This window comes from Musca autumnalis, unplaced genomic scaffold, assembly GCF_047663935.1.
Source record: "Musca autumnalis isolate F117 unplaced genomic scaffold, ASM4766393v1 scaffold_3, whole genome shotgun sequence".
NCBI classification, from domain to species: domain Eukaryota; kingdom Metazoa; phylum Arthropoda; class Insecta; order Diptera; family Muscidae; genus Musca; species Musca autumnalis.
In genome coordinates, this window is record NW_027411866.1 from 179,799,841 (window position 1) to 179,820,405 (window position 20,565).

At 36.0% G+C, this 20,565-nt stretch overlaps 1 protein-coding gene and 1 long non-coding RNA gene across 3 annotated transcripts in view; one reads left to right on the forward strand and one right to left on the reverse strand.

Annotated features, from left to right (window-relative positions):
- LOC141398560 (uncharacterized) overlaps positions 1-20,565 on the reverse strand; it is a 440,123-nt gene that overhangs the window by 144,492 nt on the left and 275,066 nt on the right. The gene's annotated exons all lie outside the window — the stretch shown is intronic.
- On the forward strand, positions 7,835-18,795 carry LOC141398557 (uncharacterized). 2 transcript variants are annotated; one of them, XM_073975936.1, is made up of 7 exons: positions 7,835-7,974; positions 8,040-8,231; positions 8,335-8,463; positions 8,549-8,774; positions 8,845-9,070; positions 18,216-18,314; positions 18,387-18,795. In XM_073975936.1, the coding sequence occupies exons 4-7, from the start codon at positions 8,665-8,667 to the stop codon at positions 18,444-18,446; spliced, it is 495 nt and encodes a 164-aa protein (XP_073832037.1). In that variant the 5' UTR covers positions 7,835-7,974; positions 8,040-8,231; positions 8,335-8,463; positions 8,549-8,664; the 3' UTR covers positions 18,447-18,795. The 2 variants fall into 2 exon arrangements, with proteins under 2 accessions (XP_073832037.1, XP_073832038.1); XM_073975937.1 differs by lacking the exons at positions 7,835-7,974; positions 8,040-8,231; positions 8,335-8,463; positions 8,549-8,774; positions 8,845-9,070 and adding an exon at positions 10,214-10,550.

The window sequence follows — 20,565 nt, forward strand, 5'->3', positions numbered from 1 at the left end:
TTCGAAATTCGTACTTATGTGTACGACAAGTTCTAAATGGTACTAAATTTTGTACAATTTGGATTTGGGTGAACGGATAGAGCTAGAATCCTGAAATTTGGAATTAAGATAACTGTTGAAGTGTACGATTGATATATGAGGTAGTTTTAGTACTTTTGTGTACGAAAAGTACTAAATTTGGTACAATTTAGATTTGGGTGAACGGGTATATCTGGAATCCTGAAATGTGGAATAAAGGTTACGGTTGGAGTGTAGAATGGAAGTAGTTTTGAAAATTCATACTTATGGGTACGAAAAGTACTAAATTTGGTACAATTCGGATTTGGGTCAACGCATAGAGCTGAAATTTGGTATTAGGTTTACTGTTGTAGTATAAGATTGAGGTACTTTGAAAATTTGCACTTATGGGTACGAAAAGTACTAAATTTGGTACAATTTGGAATTGGTTCAACGGAATCCTGAATCCTGAAATTTGGAATTAAGGTTACTGTTAGAGTGCAGAATGGAAGTAGCTTTGAAAACTCGTACTTATGGGTACAAAAAATACAAAATGGTGCTAAACTTGGTAGAATTTGGAATTGGATGAACGGATAGAGCTGGAAACCTTAAATTGAAGTTACTGTTGCAGTGCAGGATTGAGGTAGTTTTGGAAACTCGTACTTATAGGTACAAAAAGTACTAAATTTGGTACAATATGGATTGGTTGAATGGATAGAGTTGAAATCCTGACATTTGGAATAAAGATTGCTGTTGGAGTATAGGATTGAGGAAATTTTGGAAATTCGTACTTATGGGTACGAAAAGCTTAATGATACTAAATTTGGTATATTTTGGATTTGTTCGAGCGGGTAGAATCCTGAAATTTTAGATTAAGATTGCTTTTGAAGTGTAGAATTGAGGTAGTTTTGGAAATTTGGTACAATTAGGATTTTCGTGGGCGGATAGAGCCGGAAACCAGAAATTTGAGATCAGATAGTGTGGGATTGACATAAGGAGGTAGTTTTAGAAATTCATACTCATATGTACAGGAAGTGTTAAATGAAACCAAATTTTGGAAATTTTTAAAATATAGAACTAAATGGATATAAAAAAAAAATCTCGGAAATTAGTGTCAAAGTTGTAAGAAAATTTATATTGGGTGTAGGAATAGAGGGGGAATTCGGTATTTATTTCGGCGTTTGTATACAGGGTTAAGATATGGATGTGGTTGTTAAAATACGTACCTTAAGTATTCGTACTAAATCGTTCTAAATTAGGTATTTGATGTAGAAGCAGAGTTAAAGTTGGAGCCACTGTTCTTTTGCGGAGTTAAGATATGGTGGGGGTGCAGATAGAGCTGGCAATGAGAATCATGGTTGGTATATAGGGAGTAATTTTTGAAGTTTATACCCAGGTGTACGAAAAGTACTAACTTTGGTGCCATTTTTAAATGCGTATAAATTCTGAAATTTGATATATAGGTCGCTGTTTTCTGAGATATGGAGGTGCTATTGAAAATACCTCCTATAAGAAGTACCAAATTAAGTTTTGAGTGTAGTATTAAAGCTGAAGTTAAATAATTTGGAATAATACTATTAGTGTACGCAAAGATCTAAAGGGCGATACACCATAAATGTTTTAGAATTACTAAATTGTACTACAAATTGAATTATTGAAATGAATGAACTGGTAAATCAGCGCTATGGAATTTGTTATGAGGGTCACTGTTGGGATCAGATCACAATGGTTATGAAAATTCGCACTTAAAATGTATAGCATGTTTCTACATGTAATGTCATAAGCATTGAGGGAACAAGTAGGGATAAAACTGCAAAATTTGAGAAAAGGTCCACGGGTTTGAAAAAATGTATTCCAGATTGTACCATTGGTTCGATGTGAACGCGAAGGCGGTGTTTATTCTTCAACAAAATTGTGTTTTTATTCTGAACGCTTAGAAAGTCCATATGAAAACGTAGATCTATACGACATTTTTTGTTTTGCACCCAGTGGACAGAAAGCCATAAATTGAAACACCTCACTGCTGATTTGTACGGGTGAAATACATCAGTAGTGGGATTCTGTAACTCATTTTTGCTGTTAACGATAATTGTCGGTAAAATTAAAATGCTTATAATTTCGATAATTAACGAAAATTTTCGGTAAGTTAACGATGAATAAAAAGTAGTCGCTAGCCTCTACCGACACAAACAGTGATGCCATCTTTTCTTTATGTTTTTAGTCAAAATTTTCCGATTTAATTTTACCGATTTTTGTCGGTAACAGCAAAAATGAGTTGCAGAATCCCACTACAGATGTTTTTGAAAAATAGAAAATCAAAAGTGTTACAAATAGTACTTAAATGAAATTACATATCAATTAAAATACAACAACATTTTCAGAGTTCACCATTTCGGTATTAAATACTATTTGTTGTTTTTTTTTCGCATACGAAGTGGCGGGCACTTTGCTAGTGTTGCATATAAAACCAATCCTCTTTCGTTCCATTGCCAAAAATTTAGAGAACAATAGAAATAAAATCATAACATTTTGTAGAACAATAGGCTACAAAACAAACTGGGCCAGTCCGCATATCACAGCATAATAAAGGTTTAGCATAAGTGGACCGAATTTGTGCTCAGCAACCAATCCATAAGCATATTTATTAGGCCGGGGCGATTTGAAAACCTTTTTGAACCTGTTTGAATTTGAAAATGTGAGAAACCCAGATTTTCACTACTTTTACCGTTATACAAAAATAAAACGAAGTGACCCAAACGAACTAAAGGTATTGTCGTTGTCCATGGATCCCAGCACGATATAATTTTGCATCAGAACGCTTGAATATTTTTCTGGTCAACTTTTGTAGCACAGTGCCATTTATCGACATTTTTCGAAAAGTTTGCACCTTCTCAAGGCCAAAACTGCCTGAAAGAGCGTACCAATGCTTTTACGATGTATTAGAGAGTTCTTAATCACTGCCTTGGCTACAATTTTTGTCTTTGTATTGGATCGAAAATCTCAATGGTTTGGCCGTTATATGCTACAATGTCCAAAAAAGTGGAAAAAATACTTAAAGTCAAAATCGGGAGGCTCGATTTTCGCGGTAGGCCTATGGTCTAGTGGACTTTTTTGCTCAGTTCAATCCCAGGAATCAGAATCGCGAAGGGCCCATTAAGGTTTTTTTCCTTCCATACAAATCGCCCCTCCCTAATATTTATATTATACATATGAACATACATACATATTTCCTATTATATTTCATGGGAATAAGAGAATAACAAATTCCCTTGTTGGAGGATAAATTTCATGTATGTACCAGATATTTTAGAAATTTAATCAGCTGCAACCAATAATAAACAACAATTCTCAGCCTAAAAGTATGCAGGCAGCATTAGTAATCAGTTATTGTTAGCCATATGAAATCAAATTTCCATGCCATAGTCTCGAAAGGATTATATTACCATTTGTATATATGTATGAATTTGTTGATAATGACAGCAATTTTAATTTATATTACATCAATATTTTATATTGTCAGACTTGGGGATTAAGTATGAAATTGATATGTCATCCATTATGAAATTTCTGGGATTTCATTTGATTTATATGTATTTGCTTCTGCAAATACACATGTATCTATATAGTTCGTAATCGCTGTCAATAACTTTTACATAATTAATTTCTTATTAGGATTTTGATGTCAAAGAAAACTTATTTAACTTTGACATTTTTGGAAAACTGTTTTTGACAGCAATTTTTAAAGGAATTATTTGTGGTTTATTATTTAAAATGTATATGCGTGAAAGTAAAAAAAAAAATAGTTTCCATAAAGCCAAAGTTTATAATAATAATAATAATGATGTTCCACAAACAACCCAGGCGGGGCAAGGAAAACTTCTCTCATATCAATAAGTGCACCCTGATTCATATTGAGCTCAAGGAGAGTTTATCGCCGAGTCCGAACGGCGTGTCCTAAGACACCACTTGAAGAGAAGTTTTACATGACTGAAATAATCAGGAAATGTCGCCAACATTACTGAGGGGTATTTTGCCACCGTTGAAAATTTGATGTTGACTGGTGGGGGAATCGAACCCACGAACTTCAGCGTGCAAGGCGGGTGTGCATAACATTGCACCACGGTAGCACACGTAGTCAAGGTTTGCATTATTATAATACGCGAACTACTGTTGTTTGCCTGTAAATATGGCTATTACTGGATCAAGTTAAATGTTTTTTAACAAAGCTCAAAAATTTGGCGGAAAGGTTAATTTGCGTGAAAGCTATGACCGCAAAAATGAATAAAAATAGATAAAAACACGTTAAAGCCAACGAGGTTTTTAAGTTGTTATTCGATTGCCGGTTTAACCGTTTAAATTACGGATATCTGTCCCAAGTAAAAATAGCAGAATACAAAATGAAGATAACACTTCTAATTTATCAATTTTTAAAATCTCCACTGCATCCGCACTTTACGGATGCTGAAATTTTGAAGCCGGATTGTTTTGTATATTTGATCTGGTTGCGACGCGCATTCGGCAATTTCAAAAAACCAATCAGAGGATAAAAATTCTCGCGATTACTGATAATTTGATATGTATAATGTCTATGTAGCCCAGACATTTATTTTTTGGTAACAGTATTTACAATATAGCATTGGTAGTGCTGGGACTTCGCGATATATTAGTTTTTTTGACGGTTCGGATCATATAAATCATAGATCGTTAAAATCCATCCACTAGAACGGCTACTGCCAAAATTTATAAAATTTGCGAAAAATGTTTTTGAAAATATCGCAATGTTTTTCGCGTTTTCTGTGGATCGTTTCCTTTTCAATTAAGAAAACGACACATCACTCGCGTTTACCGGTATGGAAGCTGTATCCAATTTATCCCAAAAATAAATTGTGAATGTACATCCACGGTTCTTGATGGATTTAATTGAAATAGGTTTAGATCGATGTATTTTTCCACGATTGATAGTGACATCGGATGCGCATAAGGAGCGCATGCATTTGTGCAAATTATAAGCGTTGTACAGTTTTTTAATTCTATCTTAAGTTCAGCGAAAATTTGCAACTTCCTCACTAAAGTTATGGGACCTCAGTAATTATATAGTATGTAGGAAGCCATAAATGAATTAACAATGATTCTCAATATAATGAGTAGAGTTTTTATAAGATGTTTTATTTGTGCGCAATAACGAAACTTCGAACAGATTTGAAAATGGGGATTTTTTCTCAATCCATGTAGCAAAAATCTTTAATGTAGCTTAAAAAAAATTTAAATTTTTTATGGAAAACTACAAAATTTTGGCCTTTCCTCACATAGCGTTCACTTTGCAAAAATTAAAATAAAGAACAAAGCAACTTTTCTTGGATGTAAATAAATTACTGCAAGTCGTAACTACTTATTCGCCGGTTTTTGCTTATTACTGATTTCAAGTGGCATGACCTTGTAAAAATAATGAGTTAGTAAGTCAATTTTTAAGAAATACTTTTGCTGGGAAATATCACGGGAAAAAAGTTTAAAATTTGCTATATTTTATGTGTATAACCTGATTTGCTTTCCTATTCGTCTCTTACTTTGATGTCTTCTTCGTCCAGATTGTCTCTTTGGAAATTAGGTATATGTAAACAAGGAAGGAAATGTTTTGGTAAAACGATACTACTTTAAGCGGATAAAATCGTATTAGGTATTTCTTCGTTACAAGATGACTGAAGCAGAGACAGGATATTGCAATGCAATTTCCTTTTATTTACCATCTTCTATTTGCAGGCTGAACAGATATATTGAGCAATAGTATGAATGAAGTATTACGCTAAATTTTCAAGAAGAATTAAGCAAATGTAGCGTGTGATTGTATAGTTTGCACTAAGCAGTATTCAAATTTGTATTGAAAAAATGTAGCAAAAACACAACAATTGTTTAATGAGGATAGCGCTCTTAAAACCGGTTACAATATGTTATGTACCGCCTAATGCGGCGCTATGGTGGGGTTCCAACTCGCTCAGTCGGGGCACACACATTCAGGGGGTTCTTAACCCTGCCACCATCAGCCCTAGGGGTCAAACAATAATGAGAAGGGGGAATACATACACAAACAAAATAAAACGACACAAACACAACATACTACCATGACCAGGGAACTTGCTGTCTTCGTTCCCACACTTGCCCACCCTACCTTGACTCTTCCGTCCTAATAGAAACATTTTTTTTAAGAGCCCCGAAAGCCACACACACTTACCGAACAGTAACTTACATCCTATTCACTCCCTCACAAAGAAACACTTAACAATTCATTATAATGACATACAATCAAACATTAAAATATTTTATTGACATTTTTTTAAACTTAAACCTAACAGCAAAACATTTAAACAAAGTCAATATTTTGAACTCCTAACACCGACGCTTCTATTGTGAGCCAATCGCTCAGGCTACTAACTAATACGTTTAGGAATATTTTTCGCCAATATGGCCACTTTAGAAAAGACTACATCCTCCTAATAGAGCTCTGTTACGAAGGTATCATGGACGTTACCATATGTCCATACACAAAATCAATTTCAATTATTCCTATCGTACATCAGTGTAACCCTACGCTCACGTAAAATCTAGGGCGTTAGAAATCTTAACAAATTTTTAAATCTTAAAAAGTAAAATATACTAACTACGGACAATCACACTTAACCTAAGCGTAAATAATTCTTAATCTTCTTGTTTTGTTTTTTTAGTTATTGGTTATAATTTAAAGCATAAGTATCAGCAAAATTTTTAAATCAATCGTTTTCTTTCAATTTCAGATATCAAGCATCATTACAGGCGCGCATGCGCATTCCAATAAAGAAAAGGAATCAGATGCAAACCAGTTGGCCTCAGATGGTTGTTTGAATTCGGAGAGTGTAAGTATTCACATCAAATAAATTACCTGGTGGACCAAGTACTTAGGTCTTTGTTTTTTTATATGCTTTCAGATGATGAGGTTCTTCTGTCTTGGGCTGAGAAATGTTCTAGACGCCACAACAGCAAAATGATCCCCGTCCCTGTGCAAATGGCTCCACCAATAAACTTTGGCAATTAATTCTGGTCTACTTTGGCAATTAATTCTGGTCTACTTTGGCAATTAATTCTTCGCAGGATTTCCTTAAAATTTTGATGACCTCCTCCACGTAAACATTCGGAGGGGTCAGAGTTTTGATATGTGCTGTCGTTTTTACCTTTGGCGTTATCTTTAACAAAAAGAACCACATTGTAACACCAAACTACAACACACCAAAAAAATAAGCCAGACAACTTACATGTTTTTGTACGCACAAGCACATGAAAAACAACACAATCAATTTAAATAAAATTATAGGAATTTTTTTTCCTTGAATATTTAATGGTTATTTTTATTTAATTTGGGGATTTTCGGGTTTTTTTATTATAGTTTCTTTAACAACCAAGATACGCTTTGTATTAACACCAATAACTTAAATGGCGAATTTTCTCTCCGTTACGCCTTATATACGGCAGCCATCACACCGAATTTTCCCTCTTTTCCATCATTTTCTCTAATTTTCCTGACATTTACTAATTCTCTTTCATCGCCCCGTACAAACCCAGTATTGCCCACACATGGTTGTATTGGGGCTCACGTTACGTTTTCACTAATTACCCTCTTATGTGGCAACACTGATTTTTTTCAAGCCCTACTCTATCAGCCGCTTCGCGTATCCGGTTTATTTCTCTTTTGCCGATAGCTTGGAATATCACGTTGTGGAGATGCTGCCGGTAGATAACAATTGTAAAATTTAATGCAATTTTGGGACCACACGCAACAAAACTTCGCCATTTCCAAGGCATCCGGTGGAGATGGCGATGTGCGTGTCTAGTAAAGGATGTTTTCCTACGGATCATGGAGAATTTCTGGCGAGGAAGTTATTACCTCATAGAAACCACGAGGTAACGCAAACATATTAAAAGGACTGGGCCGTTTTGGGCAATGTGATATTGGTAAGCCTGGATAAAAATAATTTTATTATGCGTGCTATTCTAAAACATATTTTTTTCCATTTCAGATAAAACTCCCATATCTTAAATTGGCATTATTGTTGGCGTTTGTATGCTCGAACATACGCACAGAAAAATTTAGCGTGGTTGCTGTCTCCCATTCATATATGCATGTACATAGGTGTGTGTGTATATGCCGCCTAACCGGCATTCATCGCTTAATGGGTTTAACACTCATCAATAGAGGCTGCCTCGTTTGTGTGAGTGTGTATTCTTCTTTAACATTTCGTAATGAAGTTTGTACAACTTGTACACTTCATGCACACAACTGTTTGACGTCATACATATTTGCAATCTCTCCAGCTGTACATGACCGGTTGAGGCCATATAATATTTGCCGCCTTTTTTCCTCAGTAGCCTCAGTCAAACATGCATGACGAGAAGCCACACGAACATGTTTGGAGATTATTCATGTTTAAACAAAGAAGATCGGTGAGTATTGAGTTTTTTGTTTATGACTCTCCGTATTCTTCCACGTCTAACATTGTTGTTGTTTTTTTTTTTTTTTTTCTTTCAGACTTTTCTTGTTATCAACGTGCCAATTGCCCTGACCGATGTTGCTGTTTATGTCGTTCTTCTACCAACATCGCAACGTAAACATAAAAAAAATAAGATGTGCTATGGAACAGATGGATGACAATTTCAATTATAAGAGTACAATTGAATAATACATCTGTACAGGACAACATGTTTCTTATAGCTGGGAACAGACTAATTTTTTTCTTTGAAGAAACACGGAACAGGTAAGGTGCTCATTTTCTTTGTGCCAGACGGACATACATTCTAATTTGTTTTCATTTTTTTCGTTTTCAGTTTTTGGGGTGTTTGCTTGCAAGGATGTAAACATAATCTACCTGCGTACAACCGCCTACATTGTTGTGTGTTTGCCGGCCGAACTACAGGCATTTTAATCTGTGGGAGAATACGTGGATGTGGAATATTATCAACCCTTTTATTTACCACCAGCCATTACATTGAATTTGTACACATTTATGGACCCAAAACACAGCAGCATGAATGGATATTCTACACTTTTCCGGTGAGTTTTTAGCTTTGCTATTTCTTGGTGAATATTTTATTGAGTGTGTTTACAATTAATTCTACATGAAAACATTTGAAAACAAAAGTGCAGTGCAATTTTTTTTGTGTTGTGAGCAAGTGCTATAAACAAAGAATGTCTAAATTAGTCATCCCAAGGATCACAACAATTATTGTTATAACCAATGGTGGTTAATATTTCATTGAATTGTGACGTCAATATTTAATATGAGTCGGTGTCGTGTTATAATAACAAATACATGAATTTATTTGTCATCCATAACAAATAAACATACATTTTCTATGAATACTAAATTGAATTATGGACGAGTGTCCGTCCATACACATCGATTATTCTGTGAAGAATTAATGTGATATAATCAGTGCTGCGTTATAATAATACATTCATTTATTTGTCATCCGTAACAAATAGATGTGCGTTTTCTATGAATGTGAAATTATCTGCATTATTCAATTTATCAATACGTGTTGTTGTGTGGCTGCAAAAATGTTGCGATTTTTTTATAAGTGCACATGTACCTGACATTGCAGTTGAAACATTTTATTGTTGTTTACGAATTCAGGCCATTGCAGTGCCTGTAAAAACTGTTAGCCAGTAGCAACGAAAAGAAACTTCAAATGTTTGCCTATAACATATTCTCATTTATTTATTAAACGTTTTGTGGCTAATGCAAGCAACCTAAAAAAAAGGCACCAATCATTTATTTAAAAATTACTGCAATTTTAATTGGTTTTCTCGCGTATAAAAGGGAATGTTGTACAGTGCGTGTGTTCTAATGTTTTCATGTAGAAATACTTATTCTTTCTATGTTGTGTGTGTTATTCAGCGGGTGGTGATAAATATGTAAAGTTGTCAACAATCTAGAATATCCGTTCACAAATTGATTTGATTACTCCGTGCATAAATACGCAAACAAACAAAAAAAAAAAATTGTGGGGAATGAAATGTATAACAGAAGTGTATGGCAGAAGAGGCAAGACAAATTCCTACCGTTTAAATGTTCTTCATAATTCTACACAAAGGCAAATATTATCAATAATTTAAGACAACTTCGGTATAATAATTGACTATTTAAAAAAAATGTGAAAACTTTCCAGAATAAATGAAAACATTATGGATTAATATAAGACATTGGTTTTACCACAATGATCATAAATTTACCTTATAATTTTTATTTCATTTCTTTTCGGTGTTACGGTAAGACAAATTTAGTTATGTTTTGGCTAACATTGGAACATGTTAGAAAGAACAAATTCACGAAGTGGAAATTTAATAAAATTAAAACATTTGTTCAATTAATCTGTGGTGGGACTTCAAAAAAAAAAAATAACAAAATAATTTTCTGTGTATCGGTGGGCAATAAAAGATACCATGAAGAAAAGATATGAACTAATCCATATTATACTATAAAATGTCGACTGTTGTGAAAAGAGCCTCGATATCATGGCTAGCTATTTTGGTCAGTGGGAGCGTTTATATGATTGGAAATAAATTGAAACTGCTTTTGTGTTCACTGTTGTGTGGTAACAAAATTATGAATTGTCCTACGAAATGCAATACTTTCAGGATCTTTTAAAATACATGGCCGTTTTCCATAATAATATTACACAATAAAGTTGGGGGTTATTTTTGTATGCAAGTATTTTCGGCTGGTTATGCTTTAGATGCACATGTATTTTTTTCTAAATTAATTTAGTTTATTAGCGCTATTATTAATTAAATTAATAGTACCAGTAAGGCTTTTATAGATTAGAGACAGTTGCAGACGATTTTTGGGTAATGGTTTTTTTAGGAGTCGTTTTATTTTGGTGTGTTTCTTTTCTCTGTTTTCGACTATTTGTCCATTAATTTCCCAACGTGGGGAACTCCCACGCCCTGTCTTGTCTCAACAGCCGGGCAATCCTATTTATTTCTTAGCCTACTACAAAACATAAAAAGTGTATAATTTGTAATAATAATCACGATAAAGGCAAAATACTTAAAAAATGGACGTACACCAACATTCATTTCTTAATCTATATTGCACTTACGTTTCTATTATCACAGTATCATTGCACTTTTTATATTTTAGTAGGTTTTGCGTAGAATTTTCCCAAAGGTTATTGAAAAACTGGACAGACAAAAAATATATTTCTAATAAAAATACAGATATAAAAATGACAATAATTCCTCATATAATCGACAGAAGTGCAAAAGGCAAAAAATGGACGTACACTACATTCATTTCCTTACCCTATATTGCACTTACGTTTCTACATATCACAGTATTATTGCACTTTTATATCTTTATATCCTTGGCGTGGAAATTTCCTAATGGTTTGCCCTGTAGTGTTTCTAGTTCATAGATGTTATTCCCTATCGGCTTAACCACCCTACACTTTAAAAATTTTTTGCAAAATTTGGCATTCAAGTTGTTTTTGAAATCTGATAGGATATGGTTTCTCCTATAGACTTCTTGGCCTGGTAGAAATTTAACCATACGTGCCCTTTGGTTGTATCTTTTGGCACTGCTTTCATGTGCTTGATGCATATTGCTCTTGATTTTCTCTCGCAAGAGATCGAGTTTATCATTTTTGTGGAGATTCTCTATTTGGTGGTCCGTGAACGATAAGAGTTTTTTGGCTAATTTGTAATCCGTGCCACTAGTAAACATGTTATACCCAAAGAGGGCAAAAAATGGGTTCACGCCTGTGGATGCATGCACTGATGTTCGAAGGGCCTGTTCGATCTCTGGTAAATATAAATCCCAGTCGCGGTGGTCAGATTCAACATACGTTCGTATAGCAGCTAGTACTGACTGATTAACACGCTCCGAAGCGTTTGATTGTGGGGAATAAACGGCCGTTTTTAAGTGTTGTATCTTATAATTATTAATCATTTGCTCGAACGCCTTTGAGACAAATTGCTTACCGTTGTCGCTGTGGACAACCTGTGGTACCCCGAAGGTATGGAATACCTGGCTTTCTAAAAACTTCACGACGTTTTGAGCAGTTGCTTCCTTCATTGCGTGCAAAAAGGTGAACTTTGTGAAATGGTCCACAACTATAAAAATGTAGGCGTTTCCTTGCTTAGAACGGGGGTATTTCCCCAGAAAATCCACATACAATTTCTGGAATGGCCTTTCGGTAACCACTTCACTCCCAATGGTGGGGTTCATGTGTTGATTGGAAGATTTTGTTTCTTTACAGGTGCTGCAGTTTCTCACATACTGCCTCACCTGTGACACCATCTTAGGCCAGTAATAGAATCTTCGCAATCTATTTAGAGTTTTGTGCATACCATCGTGGACCGTATTATTATAGTTATGGGCCTTTTCTATTAGCACGTATGTGATATCCAGGGGTATCCACAACTTCCATTCGAACTCTACTACATCAGGATCACAATTTTTAATTTTTTTGTAGATTTTATCACCTTCTACTTTTAAATCGGGTAAAGCTTCGTTGTTCTGGATGATTGTCTCGCGCAGTTCTGCGTAATCTTCGCTCTCAAAAGCCGTTGTCTCGAAGTCTAAAAGGTCATCATTATTTAGTTCTTCAATTACGATGCCAGAGTCAACTGGTACTCGGGATAGGGTATCTGCCACGATGTTCTCTGATCCCTTTTTATGCTCTATTGTGAAATCATAGGCCTGAAGCTGGAGCGACCATCGGGCTAATCGGCCACTGAGATCCTTCAAGGACATTAGCCACTTGAGGCTTGCGTGGTCGGTGAGGATTGAAAATTTCATCAGTTCGACGTAAGGTCGAAATCGTTTTACGGCTAGCACTGCTGCTAAGCACTCCTTTTCTGTCACCGAGTAGTTCCGTTGACAGGCATTCAGTTTTTGGGAGTAAAACGCGATGGGATTTTCCTCACCATCGTCGTTTTTCTGAAATAATACGGCTCCGACACCATACTCAGATGCATCGCATTGAATATAAAACTCTCTCCTAAAATCAGGGTGTCGGAGTACGGGTGCGGATGTAAGAGCTTGTTTCAGAGTTTTAAAAGATTCTAAGGCCTCGGGAGTGATGGCGAACTTTTTACCCTTTTTTAATGTATCGGTGAGGGGGGCTGATATTGCGGCAAAATCTTTAATAAACCGCCTATACCATCCTGCGGTACCGAGAAAACTTCGGACTTCTCTGGGCGATTTCGGTACCGGGATTTTTTGGATGGCACTGACCTTATCGGGGTCTGTCTTCAGACAGCCATTACCTATTATGAATCCGAGGTATTTTAGTTCTCGAAAGCAGAACAGTGATTTTTTTAATCCTATGGTAAGGTTGGCCTTTTTTAAACATTCCGCTACCTCGCTTAGCAGTCTCAAGTGGTCGTCAAAATCTTCTGCAATTATCAGCAGATCATCTAGGTATGTAAAAACATTGGATTTTAACTTTCCGGGTATCACCTTATCCATCAATCGACAGAGTCTCTGAGCCGCATTACATAAACCAAACGGCATTACCCGGAATTGGTACAGCGGTCGACCTGGAACCGTGAAGGCAGTGAAGGGCTTCGCTTCCTCCTCCAGCTCAATCTGCCAGAAGGCATACTTCAGGTCGACGCTGCTTATATAATGCGTTTGGTCTATTCGGCTCAGGATTCCATCGATATTCTGTAACGGATAAGCGTCTTTGATGGTCAAGGCATTTAGCTTCCTGGCATCCAGGCAAAAGCGATTTTTGCCAGGTTTTCGTACGACCGTAGTGCGGTTACTCCAAGGAGAATCGCTTTCTTCTATGACATTCAAGGCAAGCATGTTGTCTATTTCATTGTACACAATCTCTTGGACCGCCGGCGACAAGGGATAATGTTTTTCCTTGACCGGATTTGCCCCTTCGACTAATTTTATAGCGTGCTTTTCCAATTTGGTGCACCCTAGGCCATTTTCTTCGAATGTAGAGAACTTTTTTACAACGTCATTTAATTTTTTCTGTTGCTCATCAGTAAGGACGTGCATTTTCGTTTCTAAGTTGGTCGCCGAACCATGAATTTTTCGAATCAAATCTAGATCTACCTCGTCTACAGGAAACACTTCTGGGGCTATTTGAAATAGTTTCCAGAAATCAGCACCCAAGTATAGCTCCTGCTCTAAATCAGGACACAATATTAATTTCATTCTAGTTAATTTTTCTTTGTATTCAACTTCTACCTCTATGGACCCTAAGATTCTGTGAAGCTGTCCTGAGGCCGTACTGACATTTGCCATATAAGTTTTTATGTCGATTCCTAACTCTTCAACCACTTCTCTACAATTCTTGCCTAGTAGGCTAACTGTAGCGCCAGAGTCTAGAAGACCTCGAATTTCTTTTCCTTCAATCTTTACGTTCACAAATGGTCTAGGATCTTTCCTTCTATGGCATCTTAGTATCGCTTCCGAAACCGATCTTTTTATGAGTTTGTTTTGTTTTTGTCTTTCTCTTAGTTTAAGGATTTTGCTTTTCTTTTTGTTTGCTTTATCATAGTTTACGTTTGGGTTTTCATTTACTCTTGGGGAATTATTTTCATCATCAGGTTTATTTTGGAAAATCTTTGCCTTAGTTTTTCTATAATTTTCTTCCCTAACTTCTAATGGTAGGTAATGCCGAAGTTTAGAAAAGTTGGCTTTTTCCTGGTTTTCAATCAGTTGGGTTGGGGAGTCGGAACGGCGGGTTGTTCGGAGGAACGCTGGTTCCCCACCGTAACCGCGTTCTTCTTCCCGTTTCCCGAACGGCAATTCGCACATTTTGGGGCGGTAGTGTTGGGTTTTCCACACCTAAAACAGAAATAGCTTCGTTGGGATGACATGCAGTCTCTAAACCCATGACCGCTACTTTGGCAATTCCAACATACTATTGGGTTGTTTACTGCCGATACATCAACATTATATTCCAGTTCTTCGAATCTTGGTAAGCCCTCTACTTCCTCATCCAGGATCGCGTTTACCCTTATAGGTTTATTTATGTTTTGGGACGGCATTGGAATTAGGTCTTTTTTACCAAAAAAGGTTCTCTCTACTTCTAGACATTCCACTCTAAGCTGTTCCAGGGATGATACATTCATGGAGTAGACTATGCTAGAAAGATTTTTTCGCAAATTCTTTTTAACCAGGGAAATCATCTCAAATTCTGAAACAGGTTTTTCCAACTTGGACCTCATTGAATTTATTTCGTGGAAAAATTGATCGATGGATTCCCCTGGCATCTGCTTTCTTTCTAGCAAGTCTCTCATTTCTTCAAAACATGTACGCCTAGTTTTGAAACGCTCTAATAACCCATGTTTCAGTGATTCCCAACTTGTAATGGTGTTACTTCTTTGTTGAAGCCAGAACCATTCTATTGCTGGTCCTGAAACGAGATTATGGAATTCATTTAAAATATCTTCCCAGGCTAGATGATAGTGCCGTTGAAAATATTCTAAACGATAAATGAAATCCTCTACCGAGAGGCTGTTAGATCGGCCGGAAAAATTTATCCCAAATCTTTCTACTCTGATTCCATACCCATTAGGAAAACTTTGAAATGATGGAGTAATAGCATTCCTATAATTTATCTGTGGATTCGGATTATTAGTTTGCGGTTGAGATTGGCTGGTAGAATTGTTGGGTGGAAAAGACTGAGATGTGTTGTTATTTGTTAAAGGTTGCATTATAGGACTATCTGTTCGTTGTTGAGATTGCGACATAGTGTTATGTTGTAATTGAGGTGCCGTCTTATGAGGAGCAGAGCTACCACCTATGGACAACTTTGACACTGCGTCGTTAAGTTTACTTATCATGCCATACATTTTCTCCATCTCTTTGTTTACGCTTTCTTGGACCAAAGACTGAAGGTTTGCTCGGGCATGATCTAGGCTGTCTTTGACAAGACTTCTAACTAACTTGTCAACTTCAGGGGGATGAACATTAGGTGGAGGAATATTCGCTGCCAATCTGGCTGCTGCGCTAGTGCTTGGACCATTGTTTATAATAGAGCCAGATAAGTCCCGAATTGACGGGTCACTATTGGGGTTGGCGTATTGCATTTTCTTAGTTTTTTTCTTTGATTTCTTTTTTCTTGGTGACAGAATAGATCTGCTTAGATCAAATGTCAATGATCGATTTCTTTTGCGATTTCTTTTGATTTTAGCGGATTTAGAGTCGCTCATTAGAGAGTTAAGTTATATTTGTTGTTATTGGACAGATTCAATATATTGTTGTTGTATAAAATGGTGAATCTTAATGAATACTAATACTACTTGCTAGTCTTCTTAATGGTTATTAGTTCTACAAACATTTAACTGACATATAAGAGATAAAAGTTATTGAGGTATTAAAAGGAATGTAGGTATTTTCTAAAATAGAACACAAAATATAATTTAGCAACAAACACAGATACACATATGGGAGTTCATAGGATGTATTTTCGGCTACATGTGACGTAAAGTGTGTGGTGTTTTTTTTTATATAATGTAACAGAAAAGTTATATTTAATATAAAAGCGTCCTAACTCGGTGATCATGGTGTATTGACATACTGGACTTACACAATTGAACATGAATTATTTGAAAGGGTAGCACCGTGGCAATTTTATACTATTTTAATAAAAAAGATCTCACGTTAAAGATACTATGGCACAATACAATCTATGATCAAATATTTTCATGTCGGATATTGCACCTTTGTTTCTATGTTATTCCTAATCTATCGCAATTTCCTGAACTAAGGTGACATCACGGCAGTTTCCTCCATAGTTGTCGAAAAGAGATCTCGTGTTAGGAATGTGACTGCACAATACAGTCCAGGACAACGTCATCATGGCAGATATTGCACACTCTTTTCCTATGCTAACCTTAATCTGTAGTAACTACGCTAGAACAAAAACAACATCACGGCATTTTTCTAAACTTCTTGATAAAAAAAAGATCTCGTGTAAGAAAGCTATTGCACAATAAAGTCTATGACAAAACTCGTCACTGAAAATATTGCACTTAGTATCCTATGCTAGCCCTAGTCTATTTTAATTACTCTAATACGGGAAAATAAATACAGATACATAAACACAGGTCATCAACACAATACATTCATTGTTACAATTAACGAACAAGAGCTATTGTACTAGACCCTATACAGTGGAACGACATATCCTTATTTTCTAACAACTTAAGCTAAATATTGCACTATTATCACAGTTTTGTTAATTCAAAAATGTGGATGCAATATCCGTTAGTTTTTAGAAAATGCGATATTCGTTTTTGGCTATTTAACCCTATGGTCTATTGTTTAGTGCTTAGGTGTTATTGCACTAACTTGAAATTACTGTTTAATTTGGGCGCCATATTGTTATGTACCGCCTAATGCGGCGCTATGGTGGGGTTCCAACTCGCTCAGTCGGGGCACACACATTCAGGGGGTTCTTAACCCTGCCACCATCAGCCCTAGGGGTCAAACAATAATGAGAAGGGGGAATACATACACAAACAAAATAAAACGACACAAACACAACATACTACCATGACCAGGGAACTTGCTGTCTTCGTTCCCACACTTGCCCACCCTACCTTGACTCTTCCGTCCTAATAGAAACATTTTTTTTAAGAGCCCCGAAAGCCACACACACTTACCGAACAGTAACTTACATCCTATTCACTCCCTCACAAAGAAACACTTAACAATTCATTATAATGACATACAATCAAACATTAAAATATTTTATTGACATTTTTTTAAACTTAAACCTAACAGCAAAACATTTAAACAAAGTCAATATTTTGAACTCCTAACACCGACGCTTCTATTGTGAGCCAATCGCTCAGGCTACTAACTAATACGTTTAGGAATATTTTTCGCCAATATGGCCACTTTAGAAAAGACTACATCCTCCTAATAGAGCTCTGTTACGAAGGTATCATGGACGTTACCATATGTCCATACACAAAATCAATTTCAATTATTCCTATCGTACATCAGTGTAACCCTACGCTCACGTAAAATCTAGGGCGTTAGAAATCTTAACAAATTTTTAAATCTTAAAAAGTAAAATATACTAACTACGGACAATCACACTTAACCTAAGCGTAAATAATTCTTAATCTTCTTGTTTTGTTTTTTTAGTTATTGGTTATAATTTAAAGCATAAGTATCAGCAAAATTTTTAAATCAATCGTTTTCTTTCAATTTCAGATATCAAGCATCATTACAGGCGCGCATGCGCATTCCAATAAAGAAAAGGAATCAGATGCAAACCAGTTGGCCTCAGATGGTTGTTTGAATTCGGAGAGTGTAAGTATTCACATCAAATAAATTACCTGGTGGACCAAGTACTTAGGTCTTTGTTTTTTTATATGCTTTCAGATGATGAGGTTCTTCTGTCTTGGGCTGAGAAATGTTCTAGACGCCACAACAGCAAAATGATCCCCGTCCCTGTGCAAATGGCTCCACCAATAAACTTTGGCAATTAATTCTGGTCTACTTTGGCAATTAATTCTGGTCTACTTTGGCAATTAATTCTTCGCAGGATTTCCTTAAAATTTTGATGACCTCCTCCACGTAAACATTCGGAGGGGTCAGAGTTTTGATATGTGCTGTCGTTTTTACCTTTGGCGTTATCTTTAACAAAAAGAACCACATTGTAACACCAAACTACAACACACCAAAAAAAATAAGCCAGACAACTTACATGTTTTTGTACGCACAAGCACATGAAAAACAACACAATCAATTTAAATAAAATTATAGGAATTTTTTTTCCTTGAATATTTAATGGTTATTTTTATTTAATTTGGGGATTTTCGGGTTTTTTTATTATAGTTTCTTTAACAACCAAGATACGCTTTGTATTAACACCAATAACTTAAATGGCGAATTTTCTCTCCGTTACGCCTTATATACGGCAGCCATCACACCGAATTTTCCCTCTTTTCCATCATTTTCTCTAATTTTCCTGACATTTACTAATTCTCTTTCATCGCCCCGTACAAACCCAGTATTGCCCACACATGGTTGTATTGGGGCTCACGTTACGTTTTCACTAATTACCCTCTTATGTGGCAACACTGATTTTTTTCAAGCCCTACTCTATCAGCCGCTTCGCGTATCCGGTTTATTTCTCTTTTGCCGATAGCTTGGAATATCACGTTGTGGAGATGCTGCCGGTAGATAACAATTGTAAAATTTAATGCAATTTTGGGACCACACGCAACAAATACAACCTATTTACCAAGGACAACACTCACCAAAATCTGAGCTCTAATTTGTTCACATACAAATTTGTCACTCTCTTCTTTGGGGGAGGAGCCTATCTGAAGGTCTCATATATCCAGGCCAATATGATAAGATGAAAATATTAGAAGTATAAGTATATCTATTCTATTACGTGGATTCTGTCTAATGCCATAAGGCAATAGTTACATAGTTATTCACAAACAAATGCTTTATACGAGGGCTGCACGAAAACAATCTGGCCATTTGACATTTTTTTTCTGAAAGTTTGACAGTTTTAAGCCTAAACGTACTCAGGACAGTTTGTAATACGACCATGTGCTGTATGGTTTACAGTAACTTGTAAAAATCACTTTGCAAACAAAATGGACTTTTCTTGTGAACATTTTTGTCCTATAAATTTTCACAATTTCCGACGTGAATAATCACGGCAAGATTGCATCGATCAAACTGAATCTTTGTATGTCGATAAAAGGTCAAATTTTAGGTCTCGTAAATTTTGTCCAAACTTAGTTTAAGTTCGAAGATGGACCATATCGCTATACCCCTTCCGTTAACTACCCCCACAAAAGTTCAAAAGTTCCAGAAGGGAATTACCGAATTGTTACAAACTGGGGATGTGGACATATTACTTCCATGCATATATCAGGTTCGAATATGGACTATATCGACCCACTACTATGGGAAAAGTATACTTTAACAACTCTTCTCGAACCGTCTTGAATTTGTTTGAAACATGTTCGCCTTACGGTCCCTTTTACAACGGTACACTTTTTTTGGGTGCAAGTCAATACTTCCTGAGACGACGCCAACTAAACTGACTAGTGCCTACTATAACCCTCGAAGGGAAAAACCGGTTTGGTCTTAATTGTATACATCGTATTATTTCATATAGACTTGGATTACGTCCGAATATGGACTACATCGGAACACCCCTGCGGGTGCCTCCCATACAAATTTTGAAAAGAATGCCGTTTAAGGACTAGTCTCGGATTGTTTAAATTTTTTTTTTTTTTTGAATTTTTTTGTCTTTGTGGCCCTTGTTACGACGGTAAAATGTTTTTGGTGGTCAAAGTCCATTCTTCTTATGAAATTTGCCAAAAATTAAAAAAAAAACAAGTAAAAAAGTGTCAGTCGACAGATATATACCATCAGCCAATGTGAAGTCAAACTTTTACCTCCGAACAGATCGAATGTATTTAAGGTCTCTTCAAAATTTTGTGGCCCTTTTTGGACATTTGAACTTGCTGACAAAAACGTGGATTAGGAACAGGTAGGTACCCTTAGGGAGGACCGATATGGTCCATTTTAG